Genomic DNA, 24,127 nt, shown 5'->3' with positions numbered 1-24,127 from the left:
AAACTGCTTTGCAATGGGAGTCTTATTTCCATCCCTGGTAGAGCACATGATGAAAGGGTTAACAGGCGGTGCAAGGCTGGGAGCTGCTTGTAAACCCCCCTCACCCACCATCTCACACACCTGTAAGGGGGCTGTCTGCCAACATTCCTTCAGTGCACTGAGAGGGGCCCTGCACAACACAATAGACTGCAGTGCTGGCACAGTCCAGGAGCAGGGCTGGGCTTCCACTGTACTGGAAACTAGCTTGGAAACGGATCCTTCAGCTGTGTACTGCAGCCCTTCATGGATAATCCTAAAGATGCTACTTTAAATGCTGACGGCTAAGCTCATTTTTCCCAGATCTCTTGTATTTTTTTTTTTTTTTTTTTAAGAATGCAGCTAATTTTAGAGCTCCTGCCAGTCTCTCCTCTCTCCAGCTGTCTGCTCTGAACACACAGCTGAGCTGAGCTGTGCAGCACGCAGTCCTGCTCTCTGACCACCTGCTGTTTGAAAAGCAGGAAGGCCTGGTTCAGAGAGAGATCAGGCCATGGAATAGACTCCCATTGCATAGCAGTTTGGTCCATCCCTGGTTTTAATAAGACACACCTGGGCTTGTTACCTTTACTCTGGGGTTAAACAAGCTCCTCGTAAAACCTGGAATGGGTGAGGCGTGGTGTTTTGTCCTCAGCGATTAGACAGCTGTGTATCCATAAAAAGGTGGTTTCTTGATGGCTCTGAGGATAACTAAATAATGAGTAATGGAAGACACACCACGGGCACAGAGTTGGTCGCATGTCTTTCATTGCAAATGGATTGCGTTTGCGTTGCCCAGTTTTCAGTTTGTCAGCTCAAACAGATTTCTTGTTTCTTTTTCTGTTTTAAACTTCAGCGGTCATACAGAAGACATGACCGTACTTGAGTTAGGGTTTGGTTTTAGGGTTAGGTTTTTAGGGTTTGGTTTTAGGGTTAGGTTTGATACGCTAGGATTAGGGTTGAACTGGCATAACTCAGCTCCGAGTTCAAGCGAGCGTTTAGGGACGTGCTTTTCTTCCTGGGAGCTTGCAATTGATTTATGGAACGCACACGCACACGCGCATGCTCACAGAATCATTCCCAGTAGCGAGCGCGTGGAGCATCTCTGAATCGATGTGCTTTTTCAACATGCCCTCTCTTTGCCCCCCAGATGAAGCTGTGGAACAGGTACAAGGTGACCAGCGTGCCCTCCCTGGTGTTCCTGGACGCGCTGACGGGGAAGATCGTGTGCCGGAACGGGCTGCTGGTGGTGCGGGACGACCCAGAAGGTGGGCGCGGTCTCCTAACTGCACACCAGGGGGCGCAGTGAAACATGCGCACTCCTCTGTGGTTTAGATTACTGCTGCTGCTGCTAAATGTAGCGCTATTCACTTACCCTTAGAGATATTACATTGCCTTTAATTCTCTTAGTTTAAGGATTCAACACGTTTAACCCATTAACCCTTTCATGTATGGCGACCTTGTGTGCCCACAGATTTAAAAAAAAAACAAAACTCTCATCTAGTCTTTCCATAGGGACAGGGGTTTTCAGCTGTTTTCAATATTTCATTCAGGAAAGGGTTTAGCATTCGCATGTCAGTACAGCCTTCACATCTACATGGAACAGACTTTGAAATAAAGACAGTGTGCAAATTGTTCTCTATTAACACTGAAGCTGACACTTCTATCAAACCTGCATATCTTTTGAGATGGTTTATGGAAAGTTAAACATTCCAAACGCTTTGAAAACGTTTACACTATTAACACCCCTAACTAAGGTTTACACTAAACTAAATAACAGCCTCATTCCTAGTATGCGTGCAGCCCTGGTTTGGCAGCAGTGTGGAGTAGTGGTCAGGGCTCTGGACTCTTGACCGGAGGGTCGTGGGTTCAGTCCCCGGTGGGGGACACTGCTGCTGTACCCTTGAGCAAGGTACTTTACCTAGATTGCTCCAGTAAAAACCCAACTGTATAAATGGGTAATTGTATGTAAAAATAATGTGATATCTTGTAACAATTGTAAGTCGCCCTGGATAAGGGCATCTGCTAAGAAATTATTATTATTATTATTATTATTATTATTATTATTATTATTATTATTAATCAAGACAGTACTTGGCGCACTGGCGAAGTTGTCTCAGCACTGAACTCTCTCTTATCATTATTCAAGGGCTGGCAAAACCTCTCTTGCTTTGACACTTGAGCTGAGGTTTCTTAGGTGTGCAATCACATTCACTGAGTGTCACCTGCACATTGCAGTCTCCCTCTACTGATAGGTGGGAGGCGTTGCACCCTCCTGCTGTCTGACTCACAGCTGAGTAGCTGTTCAGGACCATATATATATACCACTTTAGTGGAATAACATGCTTACCAGGACTAGTTTCGAATGTGTCTTTGCTTCCATTCCACTCCGGGGGTGTGCTGCTGAAATTCAGGATGGGGTGCAACGTTCTGTCTACAAAGGCAATTGCAAAGAGGCCATAAACAGGGTTTGAAATGAATCCGCGTCGAAGCACAGACTGCTGACAATGAAAGTAAAGATCCGCCGGGTAAAATAATCCTTAAGCCAGGCAAAGCAAGCTGCATTCCTGAAACCGGTCATCAAATCTTATAAGTGTGCAGAATTGGCTGGCTTGCTTTTCTCTCCAAGCCCAGTATTAAAATGCTATTTTACCAGGATACTCGAGACATGACATATCGTCTGACAGCAGTATGTCATTTTTATAAAGGTTTTTTTTTATTTATTGTTTTTATAAAGAATGAAAGCACATAATTAACTGTCTGGTCAAGCAACCAAAACGGCAAAACATCCCAGCTGAAGGCACAGTTTGGTCAATGAATTCCTCTTCCATTGAGTAACATGTCATTACTAGGAGGCAGTTTCTGTCCCAGATGAAAGCACAGCTGTTGGAAGAGACATTTGCGTTGCCTGTTTCACCCCGCTCGCTAAGGGCCAGCTTCTCAAAGATTTAGTTTTGAAAGGACAATTACAATCCTAAAACTATTCAAGTCCCAAGTAGAAGATATCTGCAGCTACTACACTTCTAAATAAATCTGTTAAGATGTTGTTCTGTGAACACATATATGGACTAGAGTTAGGATTAGGGTCAGGGTGAGGGTAATGCTTAGGTTTAGATTTGGGGTCAGGTTCTGTATCAGAATAGATGAACACAGCGGCGCGCTGTGGGTGTTTTTCCTGATGCAGTGTTTCAACGTGCTGTATCCTTAGGTCTGGAGTTCCCGTGGGGGCCCAAGCCGTTCGGGGAGGTGGTGGCAGGACCTTTGATCCGAAGCAGCGGGCAGGTATCGGACGGCAGTGCCCTGGAGGGCTCCTTCGTTGGGGTGTATTTCTCTGCACACTGGGTGAGTGACAGTCTTTGCAGCACTGATTACAGAGAGAGAGAGAGAGAGAGAGAGAGACTTCTCTGGAGTCTCTTGCACTTGACCTCTTTTATATTTTGCAAACCTGATCACCACCTTCTGAACGCTGCTGTGCAGAAATTCAGCTGCTCCTCCTAATTGCTTTCAGGAATTCATCTGCGACTTTAAACAGTGAATCGGAAGATCTTTAATTGCACTGATAAGTTTTAGAACAGCGGTTTTATGTTGTAAATAGTTATGCATCTCCATAGATTCCTCAGTGGCTGTACTTTTGGCAGGCTGGCATGTCATTTTAAAACATGAAATGAATCCATCAGAAAAAAAAGTCATTGCATTTTATCAAACTGCCTGTATTTTCTCTGAAGTTTGTAATGGCGATTTCAGTTTAATTACATAGTTATATAACAGCCACTTGGCCAAATCCTGTTTTTGTTCAAGTGCTCTACAGTGGGAGCTTCGTTCCGATTCCTTTCCTCGGGTTCTGTCTGTGCAAAGAGGACAGTTTGTGCATCAGCGTCTCAACGGGAGGGGCTGCAGAACGACCCCCCCCCCCCCCCGCCCCCCCCGTGGTTTATTTTGGCATGGGGTGGGTACCGGCAATTGGAAGAGGAAGTGTAGTTAAGTAGTTACTGTCCTAAAGCAATAGACAGGATATCCTGAGCTCGAAGCTCCTGATTTATAGCAGCCCCCGGGGGGGGGGTTCAGTATATCTCTGCCTGTCTCAGTGTTTCAGGCACAGTATATTGGGAAGCCAGCAAGGGGCTTTGGGATGCTGTGAATCTCTTTTGGTTAAGGCTGTTTATTTAATCATCTTTAAATAAAATACTGTATTTTTAAAACTACATGTCATAATTTTTTTTTTTTTTTTGTCAAGAGTTTTTACTATAAATATGTAACGCAAGGAAAAGTAATTTGTTTTATTAATTTTTTTCACAAAATGTGTTCAGTAATACAATGCTTAACAGCAACGCTGCCTAAAAAAAAACACACAATATTCCTTTTTTAAAATCTTTTCTAACCACCACTTAAAATGGTCTCATTGGAGAGCTGAAGGAGGGAGATTACTGTACTTGATTTCAATAGCCCCAGTTTAATGTGTTATTAATTCAGTACCTCTTTGCTTGTCTGGTTCATGCTTTTTAAAAAGGTTTCCCATTACATCCACAAAGTCTGCCCTTTCGATCATTTCCAGCTTGGAAATCAACTTTAGCACATGTTTCTAATTGTTGCCTTCTACTGTGAACTCTCTCACACCTTGAAACTGACTTCTGTTGAAGTTCTCAAAGCTATTTGACACTTCATATACCTTTCCACCATGTGTGTGTGTGTGTGTGTGTGTTTTTTCAGTTAAGGGTGCTGTGTTTGTTAACCCTACGTTGTGTTTCTGTTAACCTGTGTTTGCCTTGCCAGTGCCCCCCCTGCAGGAGTCTCTCACGAGTGCTGGTGGAGTCGTACCGGACAGTTAAAGAGGCGGGTCAGAAGTTCGAGATCGTCTTCGTCAGCGCTGACAGGTGAGGGGGGGGGGGGGGCTCTGCACTCCACAGGGCTGTCTGCGCGGCATCTCTGGGGTCAACAGTTCAGTTCCCTGCTCCTTGCTTCTGTAAAACACAGTAAGACAGTTTTGTGTGAGGTTACCATAGCGCTGATAACCTCTCCGCATGCGTTTCAGATTGGATTAAACCCCAGCAGCAATCTACTCAATGCCACCCATTCTCCACTTACACTGGCACACATCCCAGAGCTCTGGGATTGGAGAGGCCAGGGGGTAGAGGGGGAGGGGGAGGGAGGGGGGGAGGGGGAGGGAGGGGGGGGAGGGAGGGGGGGAGAGGGAGGGGGGGAGGGGGAGGGAGGGGGGGGAGGGAGGGGGGGAGGGGGAGGGAGGGGGGGGAGGGAGGGGGGGAGGGGGAGGGAGGGGGGGGAGGGAGGGGGGGAGAGGGAGGGAGGGAGAGGGGGGGAGGGGGGAGAGGGAGGGGGGGAGGGGGAGGGGGGGAGAGGGAGGGAGGGAGAGGGGGGGAGGGGGGAGGGGGGGGAGGGGGGGGGGAGGGGGGAGGGGGGGGAGGGGGGGGGGGAGAGGGAGGGAGGGAGAGGGGGGGAGAGGGAGGGGAGGGGGGAGAGGGAGGGGGGGGAGGGAGGGAGAGGGGGGGAGGGGGGAGGGGGAGGGAGGGGGGGGAGGGAGGGAGAGGGGGAGGGGGGAGGGGGGAGGGGGAGGGGGGAGGGGGGAGGGGGGAGGGGGAGGGGGAGGGGGGAGGGGGAGGGGGAGGGGGGGGGAGGGGAGGAGGGAGGGGGGGGAGGGGGAAGGAAAGCTTCAAAGCATGCAGCCAGCTTTGCCTCGTCAATCTAGGGAAGAGCACCCGGTCCCAGCTCCCTTGTGTCAGGGGAACACTGTAAACACCTGCTCCCCTGTCGTCAGCCCCTATATTGTGAAGGGACGAGGCATAACTCCACACCTGCTGCTTCTGCCTCCATTCCTGACTGTGCAGTGCCTCTGCAGACAGGTTTAGGGATCAGTTGATGAAATGGGAGCAGCAGCAGAAGTCTAGGGCAGAGCAGCCGGCACCAGTCTTTTATGAAGGAAAAAAATCCCTTTGTATAGGAAATACAGAACAAGCCAGCTATGTAGGTGAAAGAATGTTTTCTTTTGCTGATTGTGTGGAACTGCACGGAACTCTTGAGAAAGCGTTATGCTGTTATCTGATGAAATGTATCATGTAGCCTTGGCATGTCAATCACTTTCTCTCCCTTTTGATTCGTTGAATCGCAGTTGTTTAGAAACCATGTTTTGGATCTAATGGTGGTTAGCCCCCTCCTGAAGCCGGTCTCTGAACTGGGGTTCAGCAGTTGATTCTTTGTCTTTGTGAATGTTTCAGGTCTGAAGAGTCCTTCACACAGTATTTCAGTGAGATGCCGTGGGTAGCCGTTCCGTACGCAGACGAGGGCAGGAGGTCGCGGCTCAATCGTCTTTACGGAATACAAGGTACTCGATCCAGCCGTGGATTAGTGCATTAGTATTGGTATGTGCGTTTAGTTATTGCTGTTCCCTCCACTGCCTCCAAAGCCCTTGTCAAATTGATATTTATGCATGAAAGATCATCAAACATCTTTTCTGTTGTAAATGCTTCATGCTTCTGCAGTGAATGCCCCTACAGTACATCCTAGGGCTGTGCCAAAACTTGTATTGTTCCGAGCAATTGCCTTCCAGAGATTTTCAAGTTGTTCGGTGTTGATTTAAATGGAATAAACCGTGTTCATTACTCAAGACAGAAAAATGCAGCCCCGTGCAGGAGTTTATTGCCGTGGATTGGTATTCGGTTGTAAAGGTGAGGGAAGGACAGCTTTTTTTTTTTTTTTGGTTTTGAAACCAACACGTTAATAATAATAATAATAATTATTAGATATCAATACTCTTCTCAGAACCAATACCGAACAGCTCTTTCCTGCAACTAAGCTGCTTGTCGCTGGTTTTACAGAATAGTTTTATTTGCCTCTGTCTTTTTGCACCTGCTAGTTAGTGTAACTGGGGTGGGATGCATCGTGATCAGATCAGAGGGGTGCATTACTCTCTCACTCTTATCAGCTGTGGTGTGCATCCGTGCTATTGAATTTCTCCTTCCAATCCAGGTAGCATACCAGCAGCCATATCGCCTGCAACTGTATCTAGAATAATCAAATCGGGATCAGTTCAAGTTAAAGCTCTTTATTCGTGTTTTTTTTTTTTTTTTTTTTTTTGAAAAATATATAGGAGAAATACAGTGTAGAGAAACATAGGCGCATTTTGAGGCTGGCTATTGCTGCGTGGAGAGAGGAGGACTGCGGTCTGTGTTCGGAATGCGTGGAATGCAGCCGGGGCAAGCCCGGACTATCTCTGCTCTCCACTGGCATTGCTTTCACAGCCTTGAGAACAGCATGCAGTGTGTGTATTTATATAGAGAGATACGCTGTGTCTCTTATAGATAAGGGCTTTTAAAACCTTTTGCAACAGTATTGGAGAAGTGGGGGTGGGGATATTGAGTTTGGAGTTGAGTTCATTAGAGGCACCCCTACCGTGTCTGGCAGGACCCTGGGTGACCTGTCTGAAGGTAATGCTGTTCTGAATGGCTGGGGGTTGCTGGGTCCTGCTGACTGAGTTTGGGTACTGCAGGAGACACAATGAGGGGCTTTGTCACGGCTGAACAAGGAGCGTGCTTTATCATCCGCTCTGAACTACGAGCAGGGGTCCAGCCAGGTCAGGGGGAAGGAATGGATATAAAGAACAAACACCATGCTCCTTTTCAATCCCTCAGTCTGACCTGCAAACACACCTGCACAGGCTAATCCAGAGCCGCACCTGGCCTGGCTGGCTGAGAGGAGGGACAGCATCACGTTTCATTGCTTCCTTTCATTCAACAAAAGATCCCTGAGATGTGGGGCCATGTGGAGTTTATTAGTATTTTTAGTAGGGGCACACACTGGAGGTAACAGGTGATTCCAGCAGGGAAGGGGTTAATGACGTCTTGTGTCTGTCTGGTTTTAGAGACGCGCAGAGTCACAACGGAGCAGCATGTTTGAGACGGCATGGTCTAACCCTGTGTCTTTGTGTCTGTGTGCCTGCGTGTCTGCTTGTCTGCGTGCCTGCTTGTCTGTGTGTCTTCGTGTCTGCGTCTCTGCGTGTCTGCTTGTCTGGGTGTCTGCGTGTCTGTCCGCCCCGCAGGTATCCCCACTCTGATTCTTCTGGACACAGAGGGGAAGGTGATCACACGACAGGGCCGGGTGGAGGTGCTGAATGACCTCGAGTGCCGAGCGTTCCCCTGGCACCCCAGACCCGTCCTGGAGCTCAACGAATCCAACGCAGTGCAGCTGAACGAGGGGCCCTGCCTCGTGCTCTTTGTAGGTGAGCGCCCGTGTGACTGCTGTCTCCTGAAACCCTCCCATCTACTCACTGATGCGTTTCATGAGGCTGTAGCACTGAACTAAACGATTGAACGGACTCATGAGGCTGTACCGTTACACGCAGTTACCAAACAGATTCGCTTTTTAATTAACGAGACAGACAGATAGAAGCGATACTCAAATACCCACTCAAAGAATAGTGAGATCTAGTCATACCCATCTGGATTGGAACCTTGAGTTTCGTATCTCGCGTCCTTCGCACGCTGATTAGTAACCAAACCCATTAAAGCTGGGGCTAAACTAAAGACTTGTGTTTTTTTTACAGCAGCTTTTTGGTTCTTGGGTGTTCTGGTTCACGTAGACACACGCACACTCTCTCACTCACGCCCTCCTTGCCTTTCAGACGCTGAGGAGGAGGGGGAACTAGAACCTGCCAAGGAGCTGATCCAGCCAATCGCAGAGAAGATTATTGCCAAGTACAAAGCCAAGGATGAGGAGACGCCACTCCTGTTCTTTGTTGCTGGAGAGGTAGGTAACGCCAGGATCCTGGGAGCGCAGCACAGAAACGTACTGAACACAAACCCACACAGTCGTGGGGAACAGGCCAACAGGCAAAGCGAAAAAAAATATTTTAGTTTTTATAGCTTCTTTGAGTACGGCTCTCGGGTTTAATCCTCCCAGCAATCAACAAGTCCTGCAGGACCCCGTTTTCATGGTTGTAAACTTTAACAGCATGTTGGCAGAGACTGAGCAAATGTGTGTGTGTGTGCGTGCGCATGTGCGTGTGCTGTTCCAAGTGCTTCCTCCCTGCACACCCCATTTCATTTGCTGTAAACCAGGAGAGAGCAGCCATGCCAAGCAGCACATCGGTGATGATGATGGTTTCTTAAGTGTGTCGAACACACAGCTCTGCAGCTCATTACAGACCAGACTGGGTCCAGCTGGAGGCACTGTGCCTGGATACCTGGAGCACTGCCCTGGGATGCATATGAAACGTGCTTAGCAACCGGGTTAGTAACGCACAGAATAACCCACCGGGATATCTCTGGGAATATCGGGCCTGGATTCCTGTGTTTTGTTTTTTTAAACCAGCTGTGTATTTTTTTTAAAAGGTCTTTCCTCTCCCTGTCCTCACTCAGCGGAGGGTTATTGAGTGAGTTTGAGAGCTCCTCTACACAGAACACAGCCATAAAAAATATTATCTGTTATTGTCTGTGAAATCAAAAGCAATGAGATGTGCTAATCATCTTCCGGTTCTGAATCCCTCCCAGTAGAAGTGTAATTTGTTCAGGAAGTCGTTTTTTACAGAGTGGGATTGAGTTTCTTTAGTTAGGAATAAAGTCGCGCACATCTGGTTTGACGCTGTTACTGGGGCCGTAAAACGTCTTCAAATTTAACCCCTGCCTCAAATTTCTTTAATCAATGTTTTCATGCACGCTGCCAGGTGATCGTCCCCCTTTGAAGTGGCTCTCGCTGCTCAGGCGTAGCTGTCAGGACTTCTCTCTCTGAGGGGCTGCTGGGAGTGTAAGTGACCTGGCTCTCTGAAGGCCTGGGGGGAGCCTTTCTTCAGGGTTATCCAAACAAAGTGCCGCCCCTCTGCCCGGTTCCTGTTTCAGAGGGTCACATGAGGAGCCGCGAACTTCAAGATCCTCTGGTTACAGGACCCCCCCCCCCCCCCGCCTCGTCTCTCTGGCTGTGATGTATATTGAGCAGCAGGGCTGTAGGAGCTTCACTCCTCAGATCTCTGTGTGATGTCATGGTATGATCTTCATGTGTCGACCCTGGTAAAGGTTTACCACAGCACACTGTGCACTGTCGTTCTGCAGTTTTCTCCAGGCTACTATGCATTTACACTACCACAGTTTCATACTGAACCTCTCAGGGCTTCAGCCAATCCGGGATCATCCCTTCTTAGCACGTAAAAGTGCTTCCTACCTCCTTAGTTACAATCACGTTAGCAGCAGGACCCCCGACACACTGAAGAGACTCCCGCTGTGCCCAGACCAGTCCGGTCTGAGGAGTGCTGGGAGAGGAGGTGGGAAGTTTGTGTTGATTTAGTTCAAGTTCCTCTCTGAAGCTCTCAGACCCTCGTTCCCGATCCCTTTTCTCCCACTGCAGCCTCCGGGCTTCCCTCCTAATCTCTGCTGTGCAGGGGGGCAGGTCAGTCCGTGCTGAAGCAGCTTCCCACTGCAAACAGCTGCAAGTACAACCAGACCCCCCCCTCGGAATTCTTCTGAAGGACCCGTGACGAGTGTATGGGAATCGCTTGGAACCTCACAGCAGTGCCCGCCACAGCTGCTGAGCCGATCTGGAATCCTGCAGTCGTGATGTATCAGGAGGGGAGCTGAAGTCACTGCAATCTGCTTACTCTCTTAAATCTGCACATTTTATTTCACAATTTAAAAGCAAAAATGACCTCAGCCTTATGAGAAATCAAATGTGCCCCTGGCCAGAAAACTTAGGGCAGCTTCATTAGTTTAAGATCTCCAGGCTGCTGTGTTTGCTACAGATTCTCATTTCGTTTGGGGTTTAGCTTCAGGATTTTTGTAATGAGGGCAGAGTGCACCCTAATGGGTAAGTAAGCCAACCACAGACCGATCTGCTCTGTACCCTCTGGCTGGTCATTATGTGTGGGATTACTGTGGTGTGAATTCCAAACTGCTTTCACTACACCGGAGGGGAAAAGACTGGTGTGTTTTAATAGCCTGTTTGTTGAGTTAGCTGTGGTATTTATGGAGGAGGCTGGGGTTTGTTCTTTTGCAAGTCTGAACTGCTCAGTACAGGAGGCTGGCGAGGAGCGGGAGGGGTGTGCCCGGATTCTTGGCACTGCCCTCAGACCCGGGGAAGACGATTAACGTCCTGGCAAACGCTTGCACTCGTCCTCGGCTGAGTCATCTGTCTGCTTGACTTGAGCAGGGGAGCGATCAGAGGCTGTTTGACCCATCAAGGCTCGTCTCTGCCTCACTGAAGGGATCTAGTTTAACAGGACCGTGATTGATTGCTGTTTCTGCCTCACCTGGTCGACTCCACCATGCTTTTATAGGAGTCTGCTCTGGTGCAGCACAGCCCTTTGAAACCGCTGTATTTATTCTGCTTCCCGTCCCCATCCTGGGTGCCTCTACAATACTGCAGAGACCTCCGCTGTGTCTCTGGTTCAGACACCTCTTAGTGTGTCTTCCTTTATTGGATACCCGTTTTAGATTCAGAAGTGATTAGCTCCCGGAAGGGGCACATGTATTAAATAACATGGGTGATTGTTAGAGCATTTTACAGCGCTGGGGAATCGCCCTGTATTGCAAGCACCGATCTGTGGTTATCCTGCGATTTACCCCTAGAAGTAAGTGGCTGATGTGATCCAGATGCTGGAAATGCTCTAATATAACGCAGGCGAGGCTTATCCCAGCAGGCTATAGGTTGATCAGATCAAGCCCTTAGAAAGAAGTCTACCTTGTGAGAAGTATTTACCTAAATGTTTTTACAGTGCAGCGTCCGCTCTTTTAATTGCATGCATTTATGTTTTGCAAAGATGTTTTTCCCAGCTGAGGGGTTAAGTGAAGTGAGGGGTTAAAGGACACACACACGCACACGCACACGCAGACAATGACACACACACACACACACACACACACACATGCAGACAATGACACACACACACACACACACACACACACGCAGACAATGACACACACACACGATGGAAGGAGCAGCTGGACACTGAAGGAAGTCTGGGCCATAAAATTGTAAAAACAAAAAAGCAGCAAGAAAGGAAAGAGCCGCACAACACGAGCTGTAACGCGAGCCCTGAGATTTACAACCAGCAGCCTGTCTCTGCAGACCAGCCTCCATCCCAGGGCAGTGCAGACAGCCACAGGGGGGCGTGGTATCAGAGGGGACTGAAGCCCCCAACACCCCCAACCCCCAACACACACACCCCCACCTCCCAACCCCCAACACACACGCCCCCCCATCTCCCAACCTCCAACACACGCCCCCACCTCCAACACACGCCCCCAACCCCCAACACACATAATAGCCTTGAGGAGTCTTTTGAGCCAGAATCACACAGAGCACACATAGGGAGATATTAAACCCGTAAGAAATGAAGTAATAATTGGGAAGTGTTGATGAGATCCCTTTAAGGCACAAGTCTATATTGTATTGTATTGTATTGTATTGTATTGTATTCTATTGTCTTAAATTGCTATTTTTCTCTTCCTGTCTCTGAAGGATGACATGAGCGACTCGCTGCGCGATTACACCAACCTGCCAGAGGCGGCTCCACTGCTCACCATCCTGGACATGTCGGCCCGCGCCAAATACGTGAAAGACGTGGAGGAGATCACGCCAGCCATCGTGGAACAGTTCGTGGGAGACTTCCTGGCTGAGAAACTCAAACCCGAACCCATCTGAAAAGGGGCGCGGTTAAAAAACAAAGACCCCTCCCCCCCCCCCGACACGACGACCCCCGGACTGTTTTAAAGCCAGAGCCTCGCTTTCAACTCTTCTTGCTGTTTGTTGTTATTATTATTATTATTATTATTATGTGTTCTAACATAAGATCTTATTGCATATCTATCGCGGTGCCTTCGTATGCTTCTGTGCCCCAGCCTGACTCTTTAAGAAGCAGCTCTGTGCCACTGATCAGAGACCTGGCCCCGGCCGGCACCACAGACCTCATCATCGCAGTGAACCACGGGAAACTTTCAACCTGCTTTTGTTTTTCTCTTTTCTTACCAAGGACATTTTTTTTCCCAAGAGATCTGACTTGGCAACAAATATAAGGAATAAATGAGTTTTAAAAATAAATGTGTACTCTGTAAGAATAGTGTATAAAGTATTAGGGCTGTTAATAGGAGCTGGTGTGTGTTATGAACAGGTGGAGGGGCTTGGTTGTGTTGTATTGTGAACTCCCTATGAAGGAACCTCCCTTGACCACTACATGCTGTTCCTTCTAATGTTTTTTTTAATAGCAATTAGCTCTTTTACTGCTATGCTATTTCATTAAGGTCTTAAATTATATGCTGTCTTTTTAGTCCAAAACATTTACAAAAGTTTACAAAAAATCTCAACACTGCTAACTTGTTCTAAATGAGAGTCTCACAGCTCTTTAGCATCTGCAGCATTACTGCTGGCACCTTCATTGCTGTGCTCAAGATGTTTGATGTATTTCTTTTTAAAGATTTCATTCCTCTTGATCCTGCTACCTGATCGCTTCCTACAGCCTTGGGTCATTGCTGGAGATAGGAGTGAACGCAGGATTGTGTGTGGGGGAATAAAGAGCTGGCAAATTGAAATCGGGAGTGTTGTGTCAGTCAAAAATACTAAATTAAATGGAGTGTTATATTTTCAGGGCTTTCTACCAGCCTGTTCTCATGATCTAAAGAACAGTTTAATCCTTTTTAAGATGAACCTCTCTGGAGACTCGAGATTTCAGATAAAGGTCACTCTTTATTACTGGGCTGATTTACCATAGTCAGCGATGAGGAGACAACAGCGCTCCAGTGCAGATAGTGGGTCACAAAGAGACAAGGAATGAGGGTCACAAAGAAAAGGAAGGTAAAAGAAAGGTGCAAGACAGTAAGAAAACAAGATAGACAGAAGGAAGAAAAACAGAAAAAAGCAAGGGCAAGCTTTCAAGGGTTTTTTTCTGCTTGTGGCCACAGTGGGTGGCTCGTGTTCCGATTGAGAATCTCTCCGCAGATGTCTTGTTGGCCAAGTTTTATTCACTTTACACCCTACCTATTGTTTCCGCTTGTATCCCGACACGCAAGACGCTTTGTCTTTCTGTTAATTGGAGATTTCCAAGGGCTTGGCTGACGACACCTGGGAACACAGCTGCTGTCGTCCCGCTCCTGTGATGGGTGTGAGGGAGCGATCTGAGAAAATGGAATCAGCATCTCGTGTTCTGAAGATCTCTGCTTAATACCACCCTGGGGGAGCAGGATTTGTGCTGGGTGTGAAAGCGTGTTAGGAGTTAATGAAAGAGTCTCTACAGGGGGCAGTGGAGCAGCCTGTCCGTTAGCTAAGCTGAATCCAGCACGCTGTGAGCTCCTTGCGAGCGTGGCAGTTTTTTGTTGCTGTGGTGCAGTCTGTCATGCATGTTAACAGGTTAGATCATTCCTACTCTCCTCTGAGCTGCAGACTCAGCATTGCACCTGATTTTATAGAAATGTGTTCTGCATGAGCCAGGGGCTTGTTAACCCCTTTACCTCCAGGGTCTCGCTCTGCATCGGGAATGGCCTCTTCATGTTACTGCACTACGACAGCTCCTTTAAAACCAGTGGAACGCCCGTCTATCGTCATTAACCCCTTCATGACTGGCACCTCCTATTGTAATGTCCCACTTTGCATCAGATATTGGGCTGCTTTAAAACCACTAGAAAACACACATCAATCCACACCGGGGTGAATTACATTGAAATGAAGAAGCTGTCGAATTTTAATCCCAGAGCATTACAATAATGTGTTTGCTTCTGGCCTGTGGTTTTACACTGCAGTGAAATGACCCAGCCTGTCCAAGCCAGTCTCGGTTACACCCTGAACCATCTGCTGGCAGGAAATAGGTACTACAGCTGTTTCTAGTTCTAAAGACAACAGGCTGTACACAGTGCTGGCGTTGAGATCCAGAGAGCTCCTGCTCTTTGTTTCACCTGTACCTTGTGTTACTTACCCAATTGAAACCTCTTAATGCTGTCATTATTTAATGATAGTGGAGGACAGGACTGGATGTGGAGGATTATCAGAATTACAAACCCATTCACCCTCATGATGAAAACCAGCCCCTCGGCTCTGTGGGTTCCCTCCCTCTTTCAAGGAATGGGGTTGGAGACTAAGGCTGGGAATCTTCCCCCAAGGTCATTTTATAAATTCTACAGCCATTTTCACACAAGTACAGCTCAATAGAAAACAGATATCAATGCAAGACCTTTTATTATACAGTAACTATTCAGTTAAACATGATGTGAAATTATTTCCATGACGTCTTTACAGCGCCCCCTGCTGCGTGATCCAGGCAGAACGGCATCTTTTTCTGATTAGCATCTAGACATCAATGCAGCTTCTGGTTAAGAATCTGATTTTTTTTTTTTTTTTTAACCTTGCCTTGCCCCCCCTCTTATTCTTTACACCCCAGGGTGTAACCATGAAGCCCCTCCCCTCGGAAAGTGGCCGTGCATTTCCTCCTTGGCAGACAGGAGCTTGGGTTACACTCCACTCTCACATGCTTTGGAAGCAGAGACGGGCCGTCCTGCCAAAAAGCGCCAGTCTGGACTGCACCTCAATTAACAGCCTCCCGAATCAGCAGGGTGAAGAATGCCTTCCAACGGGCATGTGGAGGGAAGCACACACGCACACACGCACATGCACGCGCACACACGCACACGCACACACGCTCTGGCACTGTTACCCGACACATAAAGAACGCTCTGCTCCCAGACGGGGACCCAGCACTCCATCGTCACGCTTGGAAAGATGCTAAAACCCCCGAGCAGCGTCCTGGATCGGTTTAATCTGAGCGAGCAGATGTGCCAAGTTTTTATTGGCTCAAGCAAGTACGAGACTTCAGAGCTACAGTGAATATGCTGAAACAGCTGGGGCTACTTGGGATTGCAGTGGAAACCTTAGAGCTGAACTATTATTACCGTTATGAGAACAATCTGAAAAAAAGAGAAGCAAGAAGTGACTTCTTGTTTGAGCTAATTCACAGGGAAAAAACGCAATTGCACAAGTGGGCACTGGGGAACGGTTAGCTGTCAAATTCCATTCACAAGAAGACAAGCTAATGCATAGAAGACAAGCCAGTCATTCGTATTCAATTACAAAACAGTCCAATGTTATGGAATTCAAGGACCATTAAACTGTGGAAAATTAAAGCTGACGCTAGACCAAGCGTCTCAAAGAGCAAAGCTGTAGAGCTGTGAGAAAAACAAAGTGTTGGTTTACAAAATACTCTCTGCAAAGCATTAGAGAAAGGGACAAAACAAACCAAAAAAAGAATTGCTGTGCTCTTTGAGCTTCGACAAAGCTTAGAGAAGGTACCCTGCATGCTGCTGCTGCCTGTATTACTAGCACGAGACCTGCAGGATAAACACTCAGCAGGTCATTGATTTCAGTGGACACCCTGTGGGAGATTGCAGCTTTTAATAATACGCAACAGCTAAATACAAAGGTCTAGGAGGTCACTGTCTCTGCACCTTCTGTGTCGGGCTGGATCTCTCTGCCTTCAGCTGCCTCTTTCCTTCGAAGAGCAGAATGCTGGCCGCCATGGCCGAGTTCAAACTGTCCACCCCCGGGACCATGGGGACCACCAGCCTTCTACCCTCCGTCCTCTCGGCCAATCGGAGGGCCTCCAGGCTCAGCCCGTGAGTCTCTCCACCAATCACCAGGGCGGTCTGGTTCTGTGCCCAGCCCTCGTGGTACAGCTGGGCCTCCACTTCAGGAAGGGAGAGGTCCGAGTCAGAGTCAGAGTCCGAGTCTGAATCCGAGTCCAGGCTGTGCTCCTCGAACCCGATTCTCTTTGGGTTTGGTCGGCTGGACACCCACCCATAGTCCCCGGCTTTGAGCCTGTCCGAGCCCCGGCTCTCCGAGGGGGAGCTGCAGTTATCTGCTAGGTGGACGGTAGTACTGCTGGGGAGGTAGTTTGGAATCTCGTCCCACTCCAGGTTAGGGATGACGGGGAGTCGGAAGTGAGCCCCCATAGCGGCCCGCAGCACCTTGGGCTCCCAAACATCCACGCAACCTGTAATAAAAAGAGACAGGAATCAGAAAATACAGTGTGTGCAGACCTTCCCACAGTTAAGAGGCTCTTAACAAATCTACTGTAAAAAAAAAAAAAAAGTATTCAGATTAATCTCAAACCCACCAGATTTTATGTTTAACGGGCTGACTGCATTAGATGGCATTTATTGCATATTAAGAAGCTTTAATGAACTTTCATCTCAAAGATAACAGACCCTGCCAGCACACTGTGCAACGAATAGAGGCAGCCGCTTGCAGCAGTTCCGGGTCACACAACCCCACTGCGGACTCGATTTGGAGGGACCCTGTCAGGAAGCAGCACTAGTACAATGTGAGATTATAAAAACGCTTGTAACCCTGAAGGCATGCTGCCCAGCTCCCCAGTTCCTCGGGGCTCTGAGCGGACACCCTTACCCTTGGTGAGGAGCGCTCTGCTGCACCCCGCTCCGGCTGCACACCGCAGGATGGTTCCCAGATTCCCCGGGTCCCGGATGTTGTCGCAGATCAGCGACAGGGGCAGGGAGTGCTCCAGCTGCTCGGCAGGGTAGGTCATCTTTGAGTGATCTGGCCTGGCAAAGATAGCTGGGAAACCAAAAGAGAAATCAATCAGAACAGGCATCCCATAACAAAACTCAGCCACACTACTGTCACAGATTTATTATGGCTTTGAGGTTGTGGAATTAAAAAAAAAAAAAAAAAAAAAAAAAAAAACACTGACACCTAGTGGCCCCTACTACAACTACATTTTCTATCATTTAATTATGGTATTTAAAACCCTATTAGCTTTTCTCTTCACCATTTTGTTTTTAAAGGAAATAAAAACGAATCCGTTTTTATGGACCGTTTTGTAGTATTACCCATGATGCCCTGCGGCGTGACGAGATCTGACCAGACCTTGATGTGGTCGAACTTCACTTTGATGAGGTTGACCCTCCGCAGCTTGTCCAGCGGCAGCTCCTTGAGCGCGTCGAGCGAGCTGAAGAAGAGCGTCTGCAGCACCGCCCCGGATCCCAGCGCGTCCGTGATCAGCCGCCGGCCTTCCAGCAAGATCTTTCCATGCTGCTCCCGAAACCTCCTCGACTTCACGATAGTCACCACCTTCCTGCGGGGAGACACAGCATGCTGGATTCAGCTTGGTGAAGGAAACGCAATGCATTCTGCACATGAGGGGAGACACAGCATGCTGGACTCAGCTTGGTGAAGGAAACGCAATGCATTCTGCACATGAGGGGAGACACAGCATGCTGGACTCAGCTTGGTGAAGGAAACGCAATGCATTCTGCACATGAGGGGAGACACAGCGTGCTGGACTCAGCTTGATCAAGGAAACGCAATGCATTCTGCACATGAGGGGAGACGCAGCATGCTGGACTCAGCTTGATCAAGGAAACGCAATGCATTCTGCACATGAGGGGAGACACAGCGTGCTGGACTCAGCTTGGTCAAGGAAACGCAACCCCATTGGTCATCTTCTGATTGCCACACCCAGCAAAGGGATGTTGTGCCGGACTCTCCCACGCCAAGTTCCAGCAACATGTGATCATGTAGGGAAGAGTCTGGTTGGCTTCTAGAATGTCCCATTATGGAATAAGCAGCAAGGATGCATAACTAGGCTAGTAAGCTTGTTGCAAAGAATTTCTTAAACATCAATAATAAAAGCTTCAAAACAGAATGCCTCTGGGTATGTTAATAACACTGTAATTAAAGACATTTAAAACACTAGCATTGGCCAGATTCATAGACCCTGATTAGCACTCATCTAGGACTACCTAATATTAGGTAAAGCATTCCGAGACTAGAGTTAATCGGGGGCTGTGAAACCAGCCGATAATTAATGTATTATCTTAACTTGTATTGCACAATATATAATGTATGCAATAAAACTGTATATAACCAAAAACCATTACCGTCCCTTAAAATTGCATGCTCATAAATAAACGAACTCTGACTCTGAAAGTGTGTGTACAGTTCTTACGCTAATCTCTTGTCTCCTGGGTAGGCTTTGTCGTATCTCAGCCCCTCGAGTTCGTCTCTGTCCCGTGTGTCTTTGGGAGGCGTGTTCGCTCGGACGCTGTTTTTCAGCGGTTCCGAATTGAAAGGCTGTGTCGGTCTCGGTCTCTTCTCGTTGGTCTCACTGGGCTGCGGCTTTGGTTTGGTTTTGCTGTTGTCGTCTCCTCCTGGTCTCCAGTACTTCGGGAGCGTCTTATTGTCAAACTGGTCGGCTTTGGACTGGTCCTTTACTTTCGCGGTCGTTTTTCTCGTTTTCGTTTCCGCGGCCTCGCTTTCTGGATATATCACTTTGACGGGTGTTCGTCGGAGGGCCCTGACATATCTCTTCGCGTCGATCGTTTGATTTGCTCGGATTGTTAAAAATGTAAACGTTTCGACCGCTGTCTGGCCGCGACTCACGCCTCTCATGAACGCCGCCATGTTGGCCGTGAGCGTCTCCTTTCTCAGCGATCTGATTGGCTGTACGGCGACCTTTGACTTTTCACTCAGGACACTTAGATGCACCAAGGATACAGTCGAGCACTGCGCCCTGCACCATAATAATGTCGATGCTTGTCTTTTATTAATGGTGCATATATGTTGAATATTTGAACCTATGTTCTGCATGTATTAGTGTTAGCATCTTCTCTAGTGTAACCAGCTAACTGCTTGCTCAGTCAGAATCTGAGCCAGCGTTTCAAGTTTGTGTTCAACTCGATTGTGAAACACTGTTCAAAGTTCACATGGTGCATGCTTTTTTCTGCTTAGATTTCCTAAACTCAATAGGGATGACATATTTCTCGACACAGGCGGAAGCTATCACGTGACTCGTGTGTACACCTTCCCTGTCTGTCAATCCCGGAGCGAGAGATCGCATTGCAACGCGGACACAAGCCTGGTGCACCGTTTAGTGATGGCTCTTAGACGGGCTTTGCATTTTGTCTTTAAAGTAGGAGACAGACCCAAGACTGCCACCTTCTTCAGGGAAGTGCTCGGCATGAAAGTAAGCAGAATTTGCGTTTTGTTAAGGTAAACAGCAGACCAGGCGTGTCACTGTGACGTTTAAAATTAAAGCACGTCCTGGTTTTTTCCACAGAAGGGCACAGCGCATGACTTGATAAAGTATTAATAATACTTTTTTTGGTGACATTCGTTTGGAGCGTGGATAGTGTTGCTGTGTACTTGTATAGAATTGAACCGAATTATGAAACCACCCATGACACTGTCTCTAAACTAGATCTAATCGATCACTTCTCTTTCTTTAGCCCTGATGTTAATCTGCTGGCAGCAGTCTTTCTGAGGCTTTTTATTATATCACGTCTTGTAAAATTCAACAAGACTTCCTCGTCACCGGCTCCCCAGCACGATTCTTGGCTTCCAATTGTATCTCTCTTGTTTTTTCCCCACAGATCTTACGACATGAGGAATTTGAAGAGGGCTGTAAAGCTACATGTAATGGGTATGCACTCGCCACACAGTTATTGGATATTCTGGTTAATTGCATAACAAAGTCAAGTGGTCTTTAGTACACCGCTGTATCTGTGAAAGGGTCATGCAAATGAGTATTATTAAACATTCACGGTGTGGTCAAAGCACATCTAAAGTGTGGGAAACTTTAGCCTGGGTCCCACTGCCTTTCCCAGGTATAGCGGAGCTGGCCGGTGTGGACAAGGTGTCATGAAAGACAGCTGCCTGCGTTCCAGTGTTACTTTGTCAGGTATAGCTGACCACAGGTGACCACAGGAAAAGGTCACGTTAGATTGGGGGGTTGATTTAAGATGGACGAAGTTGAACAAACACTTGTGGCTGTTTCTAGTTTCTACAGCTGTCCGAAGTCTTATGAAAGAGGTTTCGTCACTGTAGAGAAAAGCCTCCAGCTGTGCCTGGGGAAATCAGTGAGATCTCAGTGAGAAGCGTGTTCTGCACTTTGTGTTGCAGCCCCTATGACGGGAGGTGGAGTAAGACCATGGTCGGGTACGGGGCAGAAGACGATCACTTTGTGGCTGAGCTCACCTATAACTACGGCGTGGGAGAGTACAGGCTTGGCAGTGACTTCTTGGTGAGTGTCACAGACAGAGGCAGTCACGTTTAAATCCGTGGTGTGTTCCTAATGAGTGTTTCCTCACCTCTCAGGGCCTGACCCTGCAGTCCAGTCAGGCGGTCAGCAATGCCAGGAAGCTGGGCTGGCCGCTGGCAGAGGCCGGGGAGGGGACGTACGTGGCGGAGGTGCCGGGGGGGTATAAATTCTACCTGGTGGACAAGGAGCAGCCTGCTACAGGTGACCGGCGCTGACTTTGAAACCTTGTCAAGCTCTCACTGAAGTTCAAACGCACAGGTCAACTAACGAGACGCCCCCCCCCCCCCCCCCGCTTGTTGGGTTTGTTGCCCTAGATCCGGTGCAGAAAGTGACCCTGGGGGTGTCTGATCTTCAGCGTTCCACACGGTACTGGTCAGCCCTCCTCGGGATGAAGGTCTACGAGAGGAACGAAGACAAGAAGACTGTCCTGCTGGGATACGCTGACCACCAGGTGACTGAAAGTGTCTCCAGAACATCATGCAAAGCTGGTGTAATGTGCAGCAGCCCAGAGCCGGCACTGACCCCACCTCAGTGGCATATCAAAGGCTAACACCTTTGATCACTTGTCAGGGGCACGTTTGCAATGGGTCTGGATGTTTGATTGAAAATAAACCTGTAGAACAGGGAAATGACTTGGGTCATAAAGCACAGCTGTACTTTCAAATATGACCAATCCTAGGCGTGCCTGCTTCAGGTTTTGCACGCTCTGGATGTAAATAAATGCAGCCCTGTGTTTTGCAGTGTAAGCTGGAGCTGCAGGACATCGGTGCGGCTGTGGACCGCGGGACGGCATTCGGGAGGATCGCTTTCTCCTGTCCCAGAGAGCAGGTAACTCCAGGGGTGGGAGGGCAATGAAACTACCCCAGGGGTCCGATTTCTCTTTGACATTCCCAGGATTACTCCAGCAGGGACCGGAGATATTAGTCTTTTGAATGTGTGTTTTATGATGGCATTTGAAAAAGCATTTCAAAGACCCAGTCTGTTGGTTTTCTATGTGGTGTTTCCAGCTGCCTGAGATTGAAGCCCTGGTTAAGAAGGAGAGCTGGAAGATCCTGACCCCGCTGGTCAGTCTGGACACCCCAGGGAAGGCCACGGTGGAGGTGGTGATTCTGGCCGATCCGGTGAGCATCTGGGCGTCAGCAGGACTCTGATGTTTGCAGAAGCCTTTTAAAATGGACTTTTTTGTGTGTGAAATGTATATGGGTCGCTGTAACGTGCTGCTGCTGATTTGAATCTGGTCTTTTTCTCGTGGGTGCTTTAGGATGACCACGAGATCTGTTTTGTGGGGGATGAGGCGTTCCGAGAGCTTTCTAAAGTGGACCCCAACGGAGACACTCTGCTAGACAATGTAAGTGTTTTTTTTTCCTTGTAATGTACAGAAGATTAGGTAAGCATCTGCCTCCAGGGAGACAGATGCTTACCTATGCTTAAAAACAATCAGACGCGTTGTATTTGTTTTTATCGGTTGCCTTAAAGATATCATGTCATCAAAGCTACATCTCGATTGCCTTGCAGGCGATGGCAGCTGACAAAAGTGACGAATGGTTTGCCAAGCACAAGAAGCAGAAAGCCTCTGCGTAGGAGGAGTGGGGTTCCAGCATTTCTGCATCGCGTCACCCAGCACTTACTGACGCCTTCCCCTGAAAGAACAGAAACCGAGGCCACAGTCACAGCAGAGCGGACCCTGAACCCCAGCAGAGCGGACCCTGAACCCCAGCAGAGCGGACCCTGAACCCCAGCAGAGCGGACCCTGAACCCCAGCAGAGCGGACCCTGAACCCCAGCAGAGCCAGGGTGCCACGTTCACATATATAGATATAGGACTGTGTACATATCACTGGAGCTGTGTTTCTACTGCCCTGTCCTGTGCTTGGAAACAGAGCTGGTAGCAGGAGCTGCAGGCAGTCTAGCTCTGGGATAAGCCACAAGCAGCAGCAGCTGCAGCATCGCTACCACACTGTGTTTTAAACATGGGCACAGAGTGCTGTAACTGGAGGCTTTGGTATCACAACACATTAAAGATGATTTACAATGGAAACGTGATGCTTCATAAATGTGTCTCATCTAACCCTCCTCAAGCTACCCATGTGAGGATTGCATTCCCAGTTCCTCTGTGTACTCTGCATCTAAGCCAGATATGAGCTGCAATGGGGGGGTGGGGGGGGGTTCAATGGGATTCCTGTGCAGACAGGTCCAGATGCAGCAGATCCTCCGAGCCCCCTTGAGTTTAGCGTGCAAACTCTGCACGTTTGTTTTCAGATTCAAAGCAATCTGTCCCAACAGGACAGATCCCCCTGGGCATGCAAACTTAGTCAGTAAGAAGCAACACCTTGATTTTTTGAATCACATGCATTATTGTAGAACATTATTAAATGTAGGCGGTCAGGTTAAAATTGCTGCGCTGATATCCACTGACACTGGTGTAAACGATATGAAAAGGGAATCTGCACACTCCCAGTTTCAAGCTTGAGCTGGTAATGCTCTCAAAGGTCACTTCCTCTCGGAACACACTGTACTCGTATCCATGGCAGCAAGCTAGTCACGTGACCATGACTACACACCAGCCTGTGTCATATGATCCAGTCTGTTTCATGCCCAGCCACACTGCAAAAACCACATACATGCAATGCTCCCATGCTTCTTTCTTGAATGAAACCTCTCATAGCAAACAGCATGTGGTTTCTGATGTTGGTAGCAGAACTGGACCTGTGATCAATGCTAAATGCATGTCGACGCAGCTGCAGTCCAGTGAATTTAGGTGCAATAAGGCTTTTGATCGTCACAATACTCAACAACCTCTCAATCGTGATCTGCATCCCGACTCAGCGATACAGCACCTTCAGTCACGTTTTTAAAATGTTATTTCTATTTTCTTTGAAATAGTTGGTGTGAACTCAAGGTTTGAGAATTTGCCCTGCCAAAACTTTTGTGGAAAAAAAAAAAAACATTAAGCATTATAAAATAGACAGACAGATAGGAGACTTTAGTGGCACAGATATACACGCAGTGGCTGACGGAGATAAAGCACCCCTTGACTATATAGACCAGACTGTTAATAACCTGTCACGCTGCTAGAATGGCCAGTCAC

General features: G+C 48.2%; 3 protein-coding genes across 3 annotated transcripts in view; 2 read left to right on the top strand and 1 right to left on the bottom strand.

Annotated features, from left to right (window-relative positions):
* LOC117963272 (nucleoredoxin-like) overlaps window positions 1-13,532 on the top strand; it is a 32,617-nt gene extending 19,085 nt beyond the window's left edge. The window contains exons 2-8 of the mRNA XM_058997919.1: window positions 1,163-1,280; window positions 3,221-3,354; window positions 4,783-4,883; window positions 6,240-6,346; window positions 8,060-8,239; window positions 8,642-8,766; window positions 12,466-13,532. Coding sequence (XP_058853902.1) covers window positions 1,163-1,280; window positions 3,221-3,354; window positions 4,783-4,883; window positions 6,240-6,346; window positions 8,060-8,239; window positions 8,642-8,766; window positions 12,466-12,648 — 948 coding nt within the window. The 3' untranslated portion in view covers window positions 12,649-13,532. The remainder of the gene's footprint in view (window positions 1-1,162; window positions 1,281-3,220; window positions 3,355-4,782; window positions 4,884-6,239; window positions 6,347-8,059; window positions 8,240-8,641; window positions 8,767-12,465) is intronic.
* Window positions 13,533-14,418: 886 nt separating this feature from the next.
* On the bottom strand, window positions 14,419-19,688 carry LOC117429142 (rRNA methyltransferase 3, mitochondrial-like). Its single transcript, XM_034048363.3, has 4 exons — window positions 18,950-19,688; window positions 17,832-18,076; window positions 17,389-17,556; window positions 14,419-16,975 (listed from the first exon to the last, which is right to left on the bottom strand). Exons 1-4 carry the CDS (start codon window positions 19,588-19,590, stop codon window positions 16,416-16,418), a joined length of 1,614 nt encoding a protein of 537 aa, XP_033904254.3. The 5' UTR covers window positions 19,591-19,688; the 3' UTR covers window positions 14,419-16,415.
* Window positions 19,689-19,702: 14 nt separating this feature from the next.
* LOC131700491 (glyoxalase domain-containing protein 4-like) lies at window positions 19,703-23,077 on the top strand. The gene is made up of 9 exons (XM_058997920.1): window positions 19,703-19,966; window positions 20,373-20,422; window positions 20,902-21,022; window positions 21,097-21,241; window positions 21,355-21,491; window positions 21,782-21,868; window positions 22,048-22,161; window positions 22,302-22,388; window positions 22,556-23,077. Exons 1-9 carry the CDS (start codon window positions 19,877-19,879, stop codon window positions 22,619-22,621), a joined length of 897 nt encoding a protein of 298 aa, XP_058853903.1. The 5' UTR covers window positions 19,703-19,876; the 3' UTR covers window positions 22,622-23,077.
* Window positions 23,078-24,127: the final 1,050 nt, after the last annotated feature.

Source organism: Acipenser ruthenus, chromosome 24, assembly GCF_902713425.1.
Source record: "Acipenser ruthenus chromosome 24, fAciRut3.2 maternal haplotype, whole genome shotgun sequence".
NCBI classification, from domain to species: domain Eukaryota; kingdom Metazoa; phylum Chordata; class Actinopteri; order Acipenseriformes; family Acipenseridae; genus Acipenser; species Acipenser ruthenus.
This window is presented reverse-complemented; position numbering and strand designations above follow the sequence as displayed.